This window comes from Sander lucioperca, chromosome 19 (genome assembly GCF_008315115.2).
Source record: "Sander lucioperca isolate FBNREF2018 chromosome 19, SLUC_FBN_1.2, whole genome shotgun sequence".
Taxonomy (NCBI): Eukaryota; Metazoa; Chordata; class Actinopteri; order Perciformes; family Percidae; genus Sander; species Sander lucioperca.
The window spans coordinates 8209985-8229787 of NC_050191.1; the positions used below are offsets into that span (position 1 = coordinate 8209985).

The window sequence follows — 19803 nt, forward strand, 5'->3', positions numbered from 1 at the left end:
TTTATATTGTGCTTTAGTGGTGCAAATTCCCTGATAAAAGCGCAGTTAAAAAATAAATGATCTAAAACCAATTGGGCGGCCCTTCTTTATCAAGTTGATAATTCTGCCTTGCTTGTCTATTATTATTATTATTATTATAATAATATAATAATAGCCTACCGCATCTCTTCATCAGCAGACAGAGTTTGCAGATTTGTCATGGAATCGTAGCATATTACATTTTTTACTTTGGATGAGAGACTTTACTTAAGAGAAACAAACAAACCAGTGGGATTGAAGTCTTTATTATAAATCATTTACATTACAAATTAAGACATTAGTCATTGCCATATATCCATCCAAACATATTGTTTACAACAAAGGGTTAGTGAATCAGCTGGTCAGAAATGTTTGCCTTGCCCAGACGAGAGGGTTTATTCTTAGTCAAATTCTGGCATACAGGAGGACGTTGGCACGGGGTTAACCATGATCCCATTATTGAGAATAAGCTTGTTGATCCATGTAGACACGCACACAAACACACACACACACACACACACACACACACACACACACACACACACACACAGAATATCATCAGCCTTCAAGTGTGAGTACACAACTGCTGCTTTAAGATTTGGTGTGGAGCTACTGATGGCAAATGTAAAAGCACGAGAAACAGCAGACAGATGACGAAGCAGCAAAGACAAGATGAGGAGATGTGCAGAAAGGACAAGACGGTAGATTTCTCCTTCTGGACCTTTTAGATGGATGTGAGACTCCTTAATGCTGTCAACTCTTTTTCTAAAGGAGTCAATCCACTGGCAGATGTGACCCTTTACCCACAATATCTTTCCTAGTGAAGGCTTTACATTGTGAGCTGCCCACTGGACAGATTCTCAGGTTTGACCGCTTTACTGAGCCCGACACACACACGAACAATGTTTCTGTTTTGGTCTTTTCCCTGCCCTTTACCAAGTTTTTTACACTTTATTTTAATAAATCTTTAAATAAAAACGGTTTATAAATTATCTACAAACCTACATTTTCTATAAATTACACAATCTGTTTAACCTAAAGGTTAAATCAACAGCTGAAATTTGCAGTAGAAAACTCAGGGAGAGAGATAGAGACAGGACCTCTGCGTCCAGCAGTGACAAAAAGATTGGTAGAAAAAAAAAATAAAAAAACATTGTACAACAGCAAACTGATTAAAAAAATTGAGCCAAAACAAGAAATATAAGAGATAGAAGGGTCATTTTGAGTGAGAGTTTGTTTGTCTGACCCCACAGTGTCCAATCACGGCTTGAGAGGGGAGCCGACGCACTGAAAGGCTGCCTCAGATTGGGCCAGTGGATACTTCATGTGTGTATATTGTGTGTGTGCGCGATTGTGTAAATTAGTCAACATCTGTGATGTTATCACGCTCGTGTCAGCAGCTCCTGAGCCCACGTCTTGATGGCCGACGTCGTGTGTTGGAGCAGCTGCCACGTTGAGTTGGTGAAGGACAGAGCGTGTCCCTGCAGACATGATACAGACACCTCACCGCTGCAGGTAAGAAAAGAAAAACAAGTTTACACTAAATGCAGCTTTTTGATTTGGATACTAGGACTGGGATGCACCAGCTATTCATAAATCCATTACTTTGTGTGTAAAGTTTATGTTCTCAGTAACTACCTCGTTTCAAAAATATTTCACATTACCTCTTCAGTCTAAACAAGTCAAATATTAGCAAGCTAACGTAGCTACGTAACAGTTATAACTAGTTTATGTGTTGAAACCAGTTTTAATTTTTTACGTAAGTAAACACTTGCATTATAACTACGATTGGGCATCGATAACAGATTCCTACTTGGAATCGTTTCAAATATTACGATTCCAGTAGAATCGTTTCTTTATTGGAATTTGGTTTCAAATCAGATCATCTCTTCCCAATTTAATATGCACAAGTTTTCGTTTCCGTAGCAGCCAGGCGCTTGTTGTGTTGCAGCCTTGGAGCACAGTAAGCGGCGCTCTAGTGTGGCTTTATTTTACATTGAAAAAGCTGTAAAACTGCAAACCACCATTGAATCAAAATAAAACTTTCCTCTTATTTGTGAAAATAGACACGTGACCCGTTTCAACTCCAGCCCTCAAAGAATCGGAATCGATAAGAACTGGAATCGAAAGGAAGAATCGGAATTGGAATCAGAATTGTTAAAATCCAAATGATGCCCAACCCTACTTATAACTATGCTAAATTTGAATTTATGAACAGCTAAAGCAACCGGCTCCTGACACTCTTTTCAATGACAGATGTAAATGTGAAAACCAGCTCTCATTCAGAAAAAAAAACAGAAACTAAATAAATGTGAAAAGTAAAAGGATGCCTCAAAGTACTGACTTGCAGGAGTCCTGTAGGTGGGTCCACGCTCGTTGTAGCAGTTCAGATATGTAAGCCAGCGCTGGCAGGATGTAGTTCTGATGGAGGGAGAGGAGCAACGCCTTTAAATACGCCACCACTTGGAACACACTGTCAGGAGTGTTGGTGTTCACCTGGGCAAAGATAAGGAACTAGTCAATGACATAAAAAACACATTCAATTGGTCTCAAAAAACTTAAAGGTCCAATGTGTAGGAATTTCTCCCATCTAGAGTTGAGATCATATATCGCAATCAACTCTCTCGCACCACGCAGTTCAAAGTAGGTATTACAGCTACGGTAGCCTTCGCGCTTTAAAAAGCCGGTCTCTTGCTCCTTTCAACATCCTTTTTCTTTTTCTGGGCGAAGAAGAAGACTCCTGTTCCTGAAATTTGGATTTTGAATATGTGTGGTCCTCCATGTTTCCTTCTTCAAACTTGCTGGGGCCGGGAAGCTACGATACCCATTAGCAGCGTTAGCAGCACCTGTGAGTTTATCATGTGACAGCGAAAACACGAAAGGCGGAGCAGTATGTCCTGTATGTCCCTTACCGGCTAACGTATTTCAAGATGGCGCATGAATATGGAGCGTCTACCCCAGTTCATGCGAATGCAAATGTAACAAGCCAAAGGGAATACTTGGAATTGATGGTGGTGGTAAATATTAATGAAAAAAAAGTTTGTGAACGGGCAACACAGATTTTGATAATGAACAACTAAACACGTTACACACTGGACCTTTAAGTGGGAGGTGAATTGAAATGATGTAAACATCAGCGAGTGATGGTTTTACAGCCTTACCCATTCTATGGCCTGCGGTGTCTTTTCTTTGACCCAGAGGATAAACTGTGTGGTGCTTTCAGAGATGAAGATGGCGGCTGTTTTTGTCTTTTCCAAACCTTGGTCCAATAGTGGCCCCAAAACCCGCGCACACTCAGAGTAATAATAAGGAGTATTTGTCTCCAACCAGCTACAGAGGATGCAAAAAAATAAGAAGTTAAATGATTCATTTTAATGAACAATAATTAAACATGCGGTGACTAGATGTCACTAGATGCACGAAGTTTAAATTATTTAGAGCTCCAAAACCAAACCCTTACACAGTTGCGTGCAGATGCCTGTTGAATATGTAAATGTGTTGTCAACCATTGCTTGCTATGCAAAGTAGTCTACTGTTCCAAACTACAGGGATTCAAAACAGTACTCTGGGAAAATGTTTCTGCTCACACAGAGACAGTTAAGCAGACGATGAACAAACTGCTTTACATACAGCAGCGCTAACAGGAAGTGAATCCGAAGCGTGCATGAGTGTACAGAAATCAGCGGGGGCAAAATCTAAACAAGAGCCTGAGACAAATTCTATCAATATCTGGCCTACGGCAGATAATTTGGATAGTTTGTATGGTGTATAAGTTAGGGCTGCAACTAACGATTATTTTCATAGTCGATTAATCTGTCGATTATTTTCTCGATTAATCGATTAGTTGTTTGATCTATAAAAATGTCAAAACATGGTGAAAAATGTGGATCAGTGTTTCCCAAAGCACAAGATGACGTCCTCAAATGTCTTGTTTTGTCCAAAACTCAAAGATATTCAGTTTACTGTCACAAAGGAGAGAAGAAACTAGAAGATATTCACATTTAACAAGCTGGAATCAGAGAAATCTTATTTTTTTAATAAAAAAATGACTCAAACGATTAATCGATTATCAAAATAGTTGGCGATTAATTTAATAGTTGACAACTAATCGATTAATCGATTCATCGTTGCACCTCTAGTATAAGTCAAAGGCTTGCTTCCCATACACATACACTGTATGTCAGTCCCTCCAGAAAAACGCGATTATGCGATCGCATAATTCAATGCATAATCAGCCAAAGTCCTCATATTTATGCGGGGGGGCGCATTTTTTTTCAAATACGCCGCACTTTCGCCGCATAAATTGCCGATTTCCGCACAAAATATGCAGGTCTTGCATGATTTCATAATCCCCGCATTTTCGTTGCAAAAAAAGTCACATATCAGAAAGTTGAAAAATGTTGCGTTTACTTCACACAAGAGCAGCCATTTTCCCCTGTTGCCATGGGAACGTTATGAAGTGATGTAATTACGCGACGTGAACATCATCGAAAAGCTGCAAACCCCGCGATGAAGCCATGACGAAACCGCAGTTTTTGCAAGTTTCCGCAATTTCATTGCATAAATATCCCGCATATTCCATTGCATTTTTTAAGAAAACGTGCCGCATGATCAAGGATTTTTGCCCAAAACAATCACAAAAAAACTACATTTTTCTGGAAGGACAGGTATGTTAGGAATTAAACATGAATGTTTGAGGGTGAGGTCGTACCTGAAGGCCTGCGTAGAGTAGACCTTTACTTTGCTCCAGGCCTGCTGAGATACGGCTGTGACCCCCGAGTTGCGCAGATACATGGCTGTGGTGGAATCTGAAACAGCCCACCCACATATTGTAAGACCTCAAAAACAAAAAAGGTCAATGGACACAGCCTTGCAAGTTCTGATATAAAAACAAAGGTTTAACGGGACTCAGACAGACCTTTGAAGGAACCGTGAGATCTGACGTCATGTGCGATGAAGCCTGCAGCAAATACGAGCAGAACCATGAGCAGTTTGGACCAGGGGAACCCGCGACCGCGCATCTTTACCTGTAGATTCTGGAGACAGAAGACAAAATACTGAGCAAAAACTTTAATTGTTTAATGAAGGGATACCTTCCTGTTTTGCCAAAAATCTGCAGTAATGTAGCATAACTGTTATTATCATCTATTAACATTAAGCATATTTGAGCACAGTTGTCTTCTTCCCACTTCAGATTGCTCAAGTGGCTGAGGAGGGACAACCAAGAAACCCTGAAAGTCTGCATTAAAGCCTAAAAGCATTAAAAAAAAAAAAAAAATTTAAACTTCTATTTTTGTGTTTGACTGACTACATGTTAAGCCGGTGACACAGCAACCCGATGGCCGACCTTCGGCAGAAAAGGCAGTCGGACTGACTGCCTCCCCGAGTTGGCCAAAAAAAGTGCCTCGGAACACACCGAAGCGATGCCGACTGCCGACGGCAGCTGATTGGACGAACGCGCCATGTGGGTCTGGTTTCTCTGGAAATTCAAAGCCAGACTGTCATGGCGGCTTGTTCAGAATACGATCTCATATTGTACTAAAATAGTTCACCGAAACGTGTTTCTGAAAACATTTTAAGAGAGAAATAGGCCGTGCAGTTGCTGAATCTGTCTTCATTTCAGATCGACAAAGGTCAGTTTAAAAGATTTTCGTCAGATTTTGTCATTTCCGGGTTAGCACTCCACCAATCAGATTGGTCATTTGAGTCAGACTGCCGGCAGTGTCCGCCTTCCCACCGAGCATGTCAGGGCCTTTAGGTACACTCATACATTCCACTCTGTGGCTTAATTCAGCTTATACAGTGACCATTTATCTCACCTGGCACAGGTTATTGCAGTCCTGAAGCTCCTGAGATTCAATGACATCTTTCATCTCTTCGTTGGTCACTCTGAAAGACTGGATTGTTTCTTCGAGGTTCTTCCGAAGCTAAAGATGGAAAATAAAGCACAACTAGTCAAACACAACATGATCCAAGATGCCATGAAGGAGAGATTACACTTTTCTATAAGAAACACGGTTTACCCTTTATTCTTAACTCTGAGCCGGCTGCATCACAGAGTTTAATTTTATTAATCAAGCGGTTTGCTCTCTGAGTGTAAACATGGTCTAATGCTCTAATTAAACTATCTCCAGGGAGGTGAGTTTGGTTCATGAACCATCAGACCTCGTGGCAGGGGTCGTACCTTTGGTGGCAGGATATTCCAGGACTTTAATAAATGGTTCAACAGCAGACTGAAAAGGAAAAGAGAGATGAATGGTCAGCTCTATCTATCAGTAAATAAATAGCTGAAATCCAGAAAACATGCTTTTTTTTTTATACAATTGCATTTCATTTCTGTGAAAATGTAATTGTGACTTATGTTTTTGCCACAGAGCATCTCCAGTTGTCCGTTTGCTTTCTACTTTTCACAGTTTAAAAAGAAAAGAAAAAAAGCATGTAACTCACCTGGACTGGGGTAAGTGTTTGGTATAGAGCTGTCTCCACACTCCTAGACTCTGTACATCTACACACAAACACTCAGTCATACTGCTGAGAAGCTGCAAAAAAACAAAATAGAGGAAGAAAGACTCATTGTTTAAAGCAGTAAATCTCCAGAATGCCTTCTTCCTCTCAGTGGTCTTTTATAATAATCAATAGGGATACCAGAAGTAGATCAAGACAACAGCCTCTCTCTAAAATATGTCTTGTCGCTACATTGCATAATTACTGGTACAACTGTTGATGAAGACCATGGTCTTTAATTGGTTTGTATTTGTCAAACATCAGTGCAAAATGGCTACTAGAGAAGTCATTGCTCTTTAATTCTGAGGGAAAATAAAACGTTTTCTGTTGACGTTTTTTGAGAGTACTTTCTCTTCGAGCTTAGCCCATTTGTCGATATGTTATCTCGACCGTTTATCATCTGGTCACCATAAATATTGCTAAAAACAACAAACTATGATAAGTCACTTATCAATGTGCTGCTGCACTGAACTAAACTACACTCTGACTCCTGTAGCAGCAGTATTAGGTAGAAAACATGTTTAAATTCTGTGTGTGTGTGTGTGTGTGTGTGTGTGTGTGTGTGTGTGTGTGTGTTACCTCTCTCTTCATGTCATCTGGACAGTGTGGTGTTGCTCTGGACAGAAATGATGGCAGGTATGTGTGTAACGTGCTCTCGGGTTTGGCTCCAAATGCGAGGGCCTTCAGTCGAGGGTACAGACGCCTCAGTTGCTCCTGCAGACTGAACACAAACAAAAAGGTGTTACTTTAATGGAGCTCAGCGTAAATTCTGACAGGAAGACTTCTAAATTCAATCACATTTCTCTCTCTTCTAAAACTGAACAGCTGTTAGAGGCATTCACTTTTATCTAACCAATCAGAAGCGGCCTTGAATTTCACGAGCCAATCACAGCATGACATCCCTGTTTTAAATCTGTCTCTCTCTGCTGCTGAAATGACAACTGCATTTCAGGCTAAGAGCACAACCCTCCTCCTCCCCTTGCTCCTCCGGTCTTCCTCGTGCACGGCTCCTGGTTCCTCCTCCGACAGGACTGCCATCGGCTCCTCGGTTCAGTTTTCGGGTTCCTCACACCGCCATCAGCGTCTAGACTCCATCGGGGGGGATCAGCTTCAGGCTTTCTAATCCCCTTAATATATATATCATTCCATAATGATGGAGTCTAATCTCCAAAGACTGTATATGTCATATCATGCATTTGTACAATAAATCTTTGCATATCTGCAACAAAGTCTCTCCTGATTGAATTACTTTTTGTAAAGCAAACAGTCACTGGGAGGTTATGTTCAGATATACATGTGAGAAATGCTTCTACTAATGAAAACAATCAATGTGACAGAAATGTACTGTATCATTGCCAATTCTCATTAGTAAATGATGTCAGCGGTTTTCTATGTTTTACCAAAAAATTGGTAACTTAACAAGTGGCAACCATTGGGAAATCCCAATAATCTTCCTAAATGGCTTCAGTGCATATTCAAATCCACTGCAGTCACGTCTTGTGGTTGTTTGATTACGTATAATTGAGAGTTAAACATCCGGGCTAAATTCACAACAATCCATTCTCTACATCCAATTCTTCCTACACTGTGTAGTCACGCTGTGCACATGGGATTATTCAACAATGAAATTAAGGAAAACTTGACATGACTGGGAATCAGTGCATTAGGTTACATTTACCTTGATGACAGGGCGTTCTTGGGCATGAAGGCGAAATCCAGTAACGGAAAGAACTCTTTAGGACCCATGATGCCAAATCCCTTTGTTAGGTTCGCATGAAGTCTGGGAAAAGAAGAACATGAAGCAAACATTTAAGACTTGTGTTAAAATTTAAATTTAGTCAAACATTAAAAAACAGTGAGCCATCATAAAATATACCTGTGAATCAATCACAAATTCAATTCATCAGAAAGGCAAGATATTTGGGAGTCGCACTTCACATGAATATTGTAGATAGGTGTAATGAAAAGAAAACAATTGCTTGTGTTTTACGTTACCTAAAGAAGACAAATAAAATAAAAATAAGCCACATATTTCGCAGGAAGACTTACAGGAGAAGTCTCTCCAGATATGCAATGGCATATGAAGACAAGGACTTCACTCCCAGCACAGGAAGCATGATACCCAGCCACACTGAAACACAAATAAAAGAACTTGATTCACATCATAGGGACTTGTAGTTCTGGCATTAAATTTGGCAACAGTCAGCCTTTTCAGCTTTCACTTCAAAAACGCCCAAAGCAACTGGAGCAGCAAAACATGGCTTTTAGTCTTGCATGCTTAATTATTTCAGTACCATGGTGAAACTAAAGTTGAGCTCTGCGAACACTGATTCTGTGTATTATCAAAAGGAAAACAAATCATTGTTATATTATAAGCAGTCTTGTATAAAGTACTTGAAAGCAATACTTGAATAAAAGTACAAGTATCTTACCAGAAAATGACTTTGTTAGAAGTTAAAGACTCCTTTTAGAAAAATACTTGAGTACAAGTCTTAAAGTATCTGATATTTACTGTACTTAAGTGTCAAAAGTAATTTTCTGAAATCAAAATGTACTTAAGTATTAGAAGTAAAAGTAAAACAACTTTGATTATGAACTTTATGGCCAAAGGTGTGTAACGTTATCTTCATCACCACTGTCGTCGAGATGGTCATCGTCTGTTACCATGGCAGCAGAGCCTGCACCAGGTGCTTTCATGACACTGTCAGTCATTATGCTTCCTCCTCTTCTTCTTTAGTTTTTCCCTATGTTTTTTTTTTGCTGCTTGGCAACACAAATGCATCACGTCACCAACTGGAATGGAGCGTGCATTATCTTGACAATCTACGAGCAATGATTCGCCAAACCTGCTTTTTTCCAGTTAACAAATTTGTTCTGATTTTTTTTTTTTTTTTTTTTTGTAGTAACGAGTAACTAAGATACTGAGGGGAAATGTAGTGGAGTAAACGTAAAAGTTTCCGGAAATAAAAATAACGAAGGAAAGTACAGATACGTGAAAATACTTAAGTACAGTAGCGAAGTATTTGTACTTCGTTACATTACAACACTGATTATAAGTCTGTAATGTTAAATGCACTCAAAATGTAATTTTGTTTTCGTGACATTTACTAGTTACCATTTGAGATATCATTTTGTCCCCACTTCCATTGTATATCACATTGGAAATATTTCCATATTAGGCCAATATCTTGCCAAGTCTAATTTTATCAAAGTCGTGGGCTCAGACTGGAAACTCTTGATTGCTTTTAAACAAGATTAGAGTGTTCCTAAACAGAGTTTTCCCTCACATTTTAGAGAAGCTGTTTATTATTATTATTATTATTAAATGTCCCAACATCAAGATAACACGCAGGCCATTTTGCATTTATAGCTTTGTAAACGGCTCTAGCCGCCATTCCTTCCCTTGGGCGATTCGAATGGTACTCAATAACCATGTTTCTATTATTTAAGGGTGTTATGTAATCCTCCAAGAGAAATTATCCTCCCATGCCCACATACTAACACCCACCTCACAGCTTCACCAAATACCAGGCAGCAGACCTAGAGCAGCAGCTGAGTTTTTGAAGTTACCATGTGTTCAGGCTCACAGAATGCTGTCAGTGGATGTGTTGCTGCTGCTCTAATGTGCACTGTTGCTTCATTAACCCCGGACCCAGAATTTATGTCAGCACATGTTGTTGGGAAAGTGGGGGAAAGGGGAGACAGACTGAGACTAATACCGTGCAGAGGACGATAAAATACTGTCTACATATTTAAGGGGGTGTATGCGTTGTGTGTGTTTGACTGTCTATTACCTCGGAGTCCCTGGCTGAGGTCATAGAATCCAGCTTGGCCGAGAGCCCACATGATGGTCAAACACTTCACTGGACGATTCTGAACCGATCGCAGTAATTCCAAATACTAGAGGAGGAGGACAAGGGAGAGTATTACAACATATTATTGCAAGGTTACTGCAAATACGTTGGACGGAGCAGACAAGGCCAGTGAAGCGGTAATCTGAAGGACTCAAGGAGAGACACACACACATACTCACTTACCTCTGGCAGGTTTTGGGTTGCTATCCTGGGTTTGTCCTGTAGGATTGCCTGGATGCAAAGTCTGTAGCCATGCAGAGGTTCTCCTGGAAACCGAGAGAGAAGCTGTTTTTGTCTCTTCTTTACCTTTAACCCTTATACGTTCTGATCATGAACAAATCAAATCAAGGTAAAATATTTATTTGATTAGGTGTCCTAGTAGCCCCGGGGTCTAAAGGCCCAGACACACAGAGCTGACGGCCAAACGTCGGCAGAAAAGGCAGTTGGGCTGATCAGTCTCCCCATATTGGTCAAAAAATGCCTCAGAACACACCAAAGCGACGAGACATAATACGTCTCCATAACAGCAGGCGGCGCTAATCTGTATTGTCGCCCAAAAATGAAAACCCCGTTTCCGGGTTAGCACTCTACAAATCAGATGGGTCATTTGAGTCTGACTGCTGGCAGTGTCTGCCCCGCCAATTCAACATGTCAAATCGGCCAAAATGAAGGACGACGGCCCCTCAGATGGACGACGGCACGGAACACACCGAACAGACTCGAGTCACTGGCCTTGCCAGACTGTCCAACGGCCGATTATCGGCTCTGTGTGTCCAGGCCTTAAGATGCTATGATCATGTAATTACAATGTTCCTGGTTCAAGCCCCTTTTCCTCTCTACCCTCATTCCCTGTCACCTCACTTCTGTCTGTTGGGTAATAATGGAAAAAAAGCCCCAGAAAATACTTTAAAATATACAGATTTAACAATTGCTGACCATTTCAATGAACAGAACAGCAGCATATAAATGCTAGTTTCTCCACTGTCTTGTTGTGAAAAAAAGGGTTTTCTTCCATACGTCACTTCATGATGCATTACCAAAATGAATTTCAGAAGTGAGTGAGGGGAGTTAATTGTAAATTTCACAAAGTAAAGGTAGGCGGTAAACACTGGTGACAGCCGAGAGGAGAGATGATGTGGCACGACAATAATTTAAACTCTCATTACTGCATCACTAATGTCTCGGTCCACAGCGCAAACATGTCAGCTCTTATGCCTACCTGACTGTCTGTCCATCTCCCTGAGCATGGTATAAACACAGTGGTCGAAGAAATCTGGCAGAATGTCACTGCAGCGTCCGATGAGGCCTTTGATCACACCCTTCAGCTCTTTTCCTGAAAGGCAGTATGGGTAGTCTGGGGACAAAAACACAGAAAAAGTGGACATCAGAATCAGAATTAGCTTTATTGGCCAGGTTCGCGTCAACAAACAAGGAATTTGACTCCGGTTAATCTTTGCTCTCAAAGTACAACACTCACTTAACACATAAAGAATAAAAACAGAAATGACAGTAAGAAATATAAAAATACCGTTAAGTGTACAGTATAACAATACAATAGAATTTACAATTTTACAAAAAATATACAAAAGAGAGGGAAGGAATAGTGCAATATCAGTCAGTATAGTCTGAGATTGTATAGGACACAAAATAAGTGTTCGTATCGTGTAATTTTCCTGCAAACTATTCATACCAGACAGTTTGTTTACTTCGTACAAAATAAAAATACAGTAGAAATCAGGGCTATATTGAACGAGCACAATATTTTCTTCTTACTCTTGCTTAAAAGATAAAATTAAGTCTGACTTTGACCAACCGTGAGCATAGCTGCTGAGTGTGGGCTCAGGCTCAGGCGCAGTCAGATTGAGGTTGAGGTATCCAGCCAGGTCTTTGACCCACACTGACGGGTTTTCTGGAAACAGGGTCTGACTGCGAGCCAACTGCTGCTTCAGGTCCCCAACATCCAACTAAAAAGAGAACAAGACAGAGAAAACTTTAAGGCTGTACACTTAGAAACAACACGTCCATTATGCAAAAAACAAGACTGTGTTACAGCATGTGATAGTTTGCTTGCAAAATGCCACAATGCAGCATTGTTTCTGTGTTTGTATGAAGATATTTGTAGCTTTTAGAGGTTTTCATTTTTCTTTCCAGTCCCTTGCAGAGATCGGCCAAATCCGCACACCACTATTGCATATGGTACGTTATCAGCTTTAATCTAAACTTTTAGCAACAAAAAAATGTGTTTTAGGGCAAAATGCACACACAAAATCTTCAAAATAGTCCAATAATTGTTTCTCTTCACATTAACAACCAGGCAGTTTAAAAAGAAAAGGCCTGATAAGATAAGAGAAAACAGACAGCCATGTGCATTACTCACTGTTTTGAAGGCTTCCTCGAGGGTCTTGTGAGTTGCGGGGGTTACTGGACTGCTGGATTGTGATTTCTTAGATGCTTTACTTGATGAGGTCTTTTTATTTTCGGGCTCGGCTGGTGGTGGAACCTGCTCCTTGTTCTGTTTCTTTCCCATCTTCTCAAAGCCGTCAAACAGCGTTTCTGACATCTTCAGGGGTGCTGAAAAGAAACAAGGCAGCTGTGGTCAAGACACGCTTCTGTGCTGATACGAGCGGCTGTACTTACTTTTTTTTTTTTTTTTCCCTCATTCAGTGCTTCCTCCCTCCCTCTATGACTTGCATAATAGGCTGCTATTATCCAAGACGATATTCATGCAACACTCATTACAATCCACAAAGGAAAAGAGTTAAGCACCAGCAGCATTTCAAGAATTCCCCTATGTTAGACGCTAAGAACCCATTTGTAAACCAACTGTGTTCACTTATACTTAGGTCATATTAGAGCTTGACCTGTTTTAAGCTTTGATGGCCACCAACACAAATATACTTTGTGTAATGAGATAGCAAAGACCAGAAATATTTTAGGCCTGTATACTACTACTAAATATCTAACAATCATGTTTGAAGTATCTTGTATTTTCTTTACTCCCAGGATGTAAGAGCCTCTGAAAGGATAAGACTGACATCATTCTGTATTTCATATATTGTCAACCAATCCCATAAATAGACCAAACTCAATGTGTTAGTCCGTCAAATCCTTTGACCTCCCTTCCATGTCTGTAGCTCTCAGACCAAAGCTCATTATTTCCTACATCTTTAAAAACCAGTCACAAATACATAGTTCCTTTTTTGCGTAGTCATTCAAAACAGAGGAAATAGTGCATTTGTTGGGGACTATTTTCAGCCGTGGAATAATACACATTTTGTGCTATAGGGAGTATTTCAGACAGTAGGATGGGGTATGTGGGATGACTCAAAATAAACTACAGTGCCAATTTTCATTGTAATGAAGGAACATGTCACCAAGTGGAACATTACAGCTTATTATTGTGTTTTTGGACAACAATGGAGGAATATTGGCACAGAGGAATAAGATACATCAGGGTTGTAGGCTCATTTTATTGTTTGTTTTGGGCTTTTCAGAATGATATTTTCAAAATAAGACTCTCACTGAAACACATACTGTTAATTCTAAAATTATTTCAGATCAATATGCTCTATGAGGCTCTAATATGTACGTATTTAAATTGTGCTTGATTTGTATATAATTTTAGTGGTTTTGGATGCATTTCCATACATTATTGACATTCTACCTTTCACTATTTCATGAAGTGCTGCTTGTTTAAATGTTTGTATGTCATGGGGATGGGGGGGGCAGCTTACATGGGTTTCTGATTCCTCATTCATATGTAAATCTTTTAATCTGGAAAGCACGTTTTGCTTAATGCTTGAAAAGTGCTATATAAATAAAATGATTATTAATCCAAATGTATGCAACAAAGACACTTAACAGAATTTAACTCCACTGCACACAAGAATCCCAGTCAAACCCAGCCACAAACGAGAGTTGATCTTGACAGAGGTCACCAGTTGTTCACTGATCATTCAGATGTACATGTTGCTGACAAACCTAAATCTATTCTGGTCTGTGTGTGTGTGTGTGTGTGTGTGTGTGTGTGTGTGTGTGTGTGTGTGTAACATAGGACTGTGATGCAAAGACAGGACCGGTTTCATCACATACTGGAGATCAGTTCCCTATTCAAATGTTGGTCAATCAGGAGTATTCTTCACTTCCCTGAACTGAACACTGAAGCCAGTTGTCATCTTTGTGAATGTCTAAGCTTAGTAAGCATTACCAGAGCCCAACAGTGAGGAAAGTACTGAAAGACTGACGAATGAGGTAATCTGACCAGGTGTTCATGTCTATTAATACTAAACTAATATCCTGATACGGGTCAGGAAGTTGGTCATGTTACAGCAGCAGCTCCTGACATGAGAAGACATCCGCTACATACAGTAACAGGGCAACAACAAGCACTTGGCACCATCATTTGTTCACAGCGGTACTTTCTATTAAGAGAAATCGAAACTACTACTCCTGCAGTGGCAGGACAAAGTGAGCCACTTGTAGTAAATGCATCAACAGAGTTTCCAAGAAATCTAGTCAACATCACTAAATTAAAGAAGAAGAACCACATCACTCACCAGTCCTTGTAAATGTCAAACACTACAAGACAGACAGGAGTGTCTTCTCAGAGGGGAACATATTGGGAGTTGGGTAAAGAAGGTAAGCATGCAAAGGAGAATACAATAAAATATAGAAAGCAATATGGAGGAGTAAAAAAAAAAAAAACAGACCCATGTGCACCTACAGAATGGACACTTTCCAAACTTGGCCCAATTATTCTGATTGATTTATGTTGCATCTTTATTCTGTTGCGGCTCTTATTCTGATTATAAGTGAAATAAAACACTGTTTATTACTCATTCAGGAGAAACGTGTACACTTTGTTACTGTATTGGTAGCTGCTGACATGCAGACGTTACACTAAATGAATATTAATTAATGTGTCCCCGTGGAGGTTGTAATTCCTATTATTTTCTACCTACAGTCTGAATGAAAAACTTGAAGGATTTTAACACAAAGTATATCTACAGTCTTTGAAGTATAACTACTTACGTCACAAAGTGTAGGTTGGAACGAAAACCTGCACAATCTTGGTACTACTATATGTCCGAACATCGTACAAAAAATGTTTCCAGTGTTGCAAGTTTTTTTCCCCCATCTAGTTCTGCTGAACACCTGCTGAAATGAAGTTTGTCATGTTGACGTGTAGACCTTTATTGGAAACCATTCAGGTCTACTATGTAGTGAGCGGAGTATCAGTGAATTGGGGTGATTTTGGTACAGCCCTGGTGTCTGACTCAACAGAGTGTCTTGGTGGTCTGGTGGGGTGTAATCTGAGTTGATGTACCCAACATGGCCCTCTTACTGGGTGGGTGGACTGGGAATGGATTCTCACACTAGCAGAAGAATAGCTGACAGGATGCTTCACATATAGATACAGAGCAAACCCCTTTCAGACACTAATTCAACAACGCAGAACAGACAAAGCACGACGTGCTTATCTGAGCACATCTCTTTCTCCTTGTGTACTGTCATAACAGTGCCAACTTTAGTCTGCCATTATTTTAGCACAAACATCAATTGTGTTGTAAAAGACTATGCTGGTATTTACTGTAAGGAGACCTGAAAAACTGATCAATGCCAATACAGATATTAACCTATTCTCCTGAGATCATTAGTGTACATCAGATTTGAGTTTTTAAACAGGTGGAGAGAGACCAAAAATAAACCAAGTGGAAGCAAACGGACTATTTGACAAAGCTAAAAATAAGCCAATAACAGCTAGGACGACGTCTGCCATGCATTGTTTTTTTTACCCGCATAAAATTAAGGTACCCTCAAAGTATGTGGCATGTAGATGACATAAATGACATGTTGGACTTGACATAATCACTTCTGTTGAAAGAAGAGCTCTTGTCAGATATCCTATAACGTGTCCAGACATGTAATGTGAAACAATTCCAATATAGGCATCATATCAGCGGTCTTAAATAGGACCACCTCAAGGTGAAGGTATGTATGTAACATGCAATCTCACATAAAGGAGATTTGAGAAGAAATATCTTGGCTCAATGACAAATAATGTGTCTAATTTATTTCAAGTCAAATCAGGCATTTTAATTGTAACACTTAAAATTTTCTTGCAAAGACAACACCCACAACAGACTTGGGAGCGTGCTCGAACAGATACAAAAGCCTCAAGCTGAACGTTTTTGTGCCAAAACCACAAACTCAACAGTAACAGTCTCATGATTCAAGTGTTTGTAACCTTTAAGAGAATGAAATGAGATTTAGCAAAAGGCCCTTTGATTATATCATTGATCTTCTCCAGGAGTTCAGTATTGATCTAATTATTTGTAGAGTCTGGTAAAGCGAGAGCACACTTTCAGAGTAAAGTTTGACGTTGATTATAGGCCTGTCGCAATATGCAATAAACCAATTAATCGCATGATAAATAAAAATAAGCTTGATCATTTTTAAATAAAAATCATCGCGGCCGGAAAGATTTCCATTATATTTATTGTTTTTGGTTGCGTTTGGTTTTTATTCCAGTGCATTTTTTGTTAACAGAGACTGAGAGTCCCATTTTATTTATTGTTTTTGGGTTGTTTTGTTCATTTATTGTGGATATTTAAAATGTCTTCCATTTCCAGTGTTAAATATTCTTTAGAAATAAAAGTGTATTGATCTTTCAAAAGGTGTACCTGCATTATTATGCCATTATCATTATATTAGATGAAAATGGTCTCAGAACGGCAATATTATCGTTTATCGCAATAATTTCTGGGACAATTTATCGTCCAGCAAAATTTGTTAGCGTGACAGGCCTAGTTGATTACACGATGTCAAAAGCGATTTAAATTAAATACTTCACATAAATACTATGGTAGTTAGAGAGTTTATACACCAGAAATAGAAGTGTATTTCTTTTAGACAAAACCTTTACACCACCTCCACGTCACAGGTCAGACAGACTTTGGACCAGCTGAGTCGATGATCAAACTGGTGCATAAACAAAGAGTAGTGGCAGAGGGTGTGATAGTTGATGCCAGTAAAGTAAGTAAAGTATGCTGAATATAAAAACACTAAGTTGGCCCAAAAAGGAATCACCACACAGTAAACTGCCAGAGTTAATGAGGTTACTGTGATGTTTTCAATTGGCAGAATATTAACCTGCTGGGGTCCCTGGGGCAAAAATTAGTTGATTAGCCACAAGTTATTCACACTTTCTGAGCAGTGTGCACTTTTTTTTTTTTTATACAAGAACACTACCTGGCCCCAGTTTCGCTGTGCGATAGTTTGTTTAAACACATTAACTGAGCAAAAAACTGATATGAAGTGAAACTAGATTTTTAACACAGGCTTCAATCTTCAAAACAGGGCTTCAGGTAATAATCCATGACAGACCTTTCAGCTGATGATCACGCCTATCATCAGCTGATACGGTGCCTTGTTTGTAGTGGTAAATTGGCTCAAACTGATTTACACAGTAAGCCTGGGGCTTTTGAGGCCCCTGGACTATGGGACTCCATGTTAGTTGCCCACTGTACCCTGTTGGTTGACCAGCCTTTCTCTTCCATAGGGCTGCACGATATGAGGAAAATATCTAATTGCGATTTTTTTTTTTTTACTGATATTGCGATTGCGATATGATTCACGATATTGGAGGGAATGATCGTTTTTGTATTATTATTCTCATTTTCATTGAAAATTATTAACATTGAAATACAATAAAATGATTATAGTGTGATTTTTGCAAGGATCTGTACCAAACAAAGATTTTTTTCTATAGTCTGTAGGATATGATTTGTAAGCCGGGACATCTCTGCAGCACCACAATACTTAATTCGGAATGATTTGATACATATTTTGCCATTAACAAATATTATTTTATTTATTATTGTCCCCCCCCTACTGTTAGATCAGATTTACGCCCATGGCCTTTAGGTTGCCAGGCCAGTTATGATTAGGCCAAATGTTGGTGCCATCTAATTTGCCGATTACACATGTTAAGCTGTTTTGTTGACTTGTGGATAGGCCCACTGATGGTCAGCGATTTTAAAAGTAGCTTGAACCTGCTTGAAATTGGAAATGATTTGCTGTTGCAAAGAATCGTTTATGAATGCACTTTTAAAAAAGTTGTGGAAATAAAATGTCTTCAAATACAATATTAAAAAAATATTTACATTTTATCAGTTGTTATTGAAACTCATCAAACACACAAAAGATGGCATTTACTGCAGAGGCGTGTGTGGGTTAGTGCAGGTGGACGGGATTTTGGGGAAGGGGGGGCTCGGCTGTCCTTACCTACTCTAAGGGGAGGCTCGCATTCGCCCAATTTGAAAATAGACTGTATAATATTGAGTCCCTGCTCTAGACCTGTCACAGGACTGGGCAGATTTTTTTGTCACCACATTGATAATTGATCACTGTTAGATTTATCACAATTCATTAGCTAAACGTTAAACTGTTGAACTACAACGTAACGACAACAAAACGGAGATGCATTTAAAAAGGTGTTACATCAGCAGCAGCAGCAGCAGCAGAAAAGCAAAAAAAGTCACACAGCTGCTAATAAAAGCTTCAGAGATACAGCTCCTTAGTGATGACGTTGCCTTTGTTGACACATTGCTGAAAGGATGCTAGCATCAAGCTAACTGCACAAGCTAGCGATTCCTTCTAGGACGTTACATATGTGGCAGGAGTAGGCTACACCGTCCTGAAAGGGCAGTTAGCTTTCATTTTGACATCAATGTTGTCAGCAGAGAAGCTAAAGTACAGCAACTCATATGAACTGGTGGTAAAACCCCAAATCAGACGAAAGATTTTACTGAGGAAGTATCGTTACTGCGCGATGCGATGGTAGCTACAGTGGCTAGCTTCAGATGGCAGATATGAGCCATGACCGTTAAGATACCGAAAAGTTACTATTAAAAGAGATAATTTAGCTCGTAAGAACAAGCCACACATGTATCTCCATGCTTTATCTTTAATTTCCAATGGGTAAATGGGTGGCGGAGCAGCTAGCAGGGCCGTGTTCACTTACGTCTGGATGGCTGGTTAGATTCGCCCAGGGCTTTCCTTCCCCCGATGCCGCCGCCGGATTTCTTGTCAGTCGGGTTCTTGCCTCCTCCTGTGCTGTTATTTTTCTTCCCTTTCTTTACTACCTCCCATTTGCCGACTGAGCCATTATTTGAAGCCATGTTTCTGTTCCAGATGGGGTTATATTAGGTCGGGGGTACCGTGACTTCCTCCTTCCTCCCTGCTGAAAGAAAGGACGACTCAACTCAAAAGATCATTTAATGCTGCATTCAAGTGCTCCTCGGAAAGTCCAATTCCCTGAGTTGGGAAGTCGTTCAACTGATTTCGGTTTTTTCACAAGCTTGTGGGAAAAGTGGACGCTACAAAGAAGATATGTTGTATTTTATTGCTCCGACCGTTCAAACAA

General features: G+C 39.8%; 1 protein-coding gene and 1 long non-coding RNA gene across 3 annotated transcripts; one reads left to right on the forward strand and one right to left on the reverse strand.

Annotated features, from left to right (window-relative positions):
* Nucleotides 1-268: 268 nt before the first annotated feature.
* Nucleotides 269-19659, reverse strand: tmem214 (transmembrane protein 214). 2 transcript variants are annotated; one of them, XR_004108935.2, is made up of 18 exons: nt 19402-19659; nt 12754-12947; nt 12190-12340; nt 11596-11730; nt 10560-10642; nt 10317-10422; nt 8572-8653; nt 8201-8302; nt 7102-7243; nt 6466-6557; nt 6203-6251; nt 5838-5945; nt 4937-5054; nt 4730-4826; nt 3180-3348; nt 2363-2514; nt 653-1527; nt 269-604 (listed from the first exon to the last, which is right to left on the reverse strand). XR_004108935.2 is itself a non-coding variant. In XM_031322357.2 (17 exons), the coding sequence occupies exons 1-17, from the start codon at nt 19556-19558 to the stop codon at nt 1401-1403; spliced, it is 2064 nt and encodes a 687-aa protein (XP_031178217.1). In that variant the 5' UTR covers nt 19559-19659; the 3' UTR covers nt 269-1400. The 2 variants fall into 2 exon arrangements, 1 of the variants encoding a protein (XP_031178217.1); XM_031322357.2 differs by having other exon boundaries at nt 269-1527.
* Nucleotides 3685-4805, forward strand: LOC116066372. Its single transcript, XR_004108942.2, has 3 exons — nt 3685-3784; nt 4158-4193; nt 4686-4805. It is a non-coding gene; the product is annotated as an uncharacterized LOC116066372 (long non-coding RNA).
* Nucleotides 19660-19803: the final 144 nt, after the last annotated feature.

Bases quoted from the DNA above. Each gene is read 5' to 3' on its own strand.
- tmem214 (XM_031322357.2), bottom strand. From the start codon at position 19,558: ATGGCTTCAAATAATGGCTCAGTCGGCAAATGGGAGGTAGTAAAGAAA. The intron at 12,948-19,401 runs GTAAGTGAACAC...GTTTCTTTTCAG, and splicing joins ATCTAACCAGCCATCCAGAC to CACCCCTGAAGATGTCAGAA. The intron at 8,654-10,316 runs GTAATAGACAGT...TTTGTGTTTCAG, and splicing joins CCTCAGCCAGGGACTCCGAG to TGTGGCTGGGTATCATGCTT.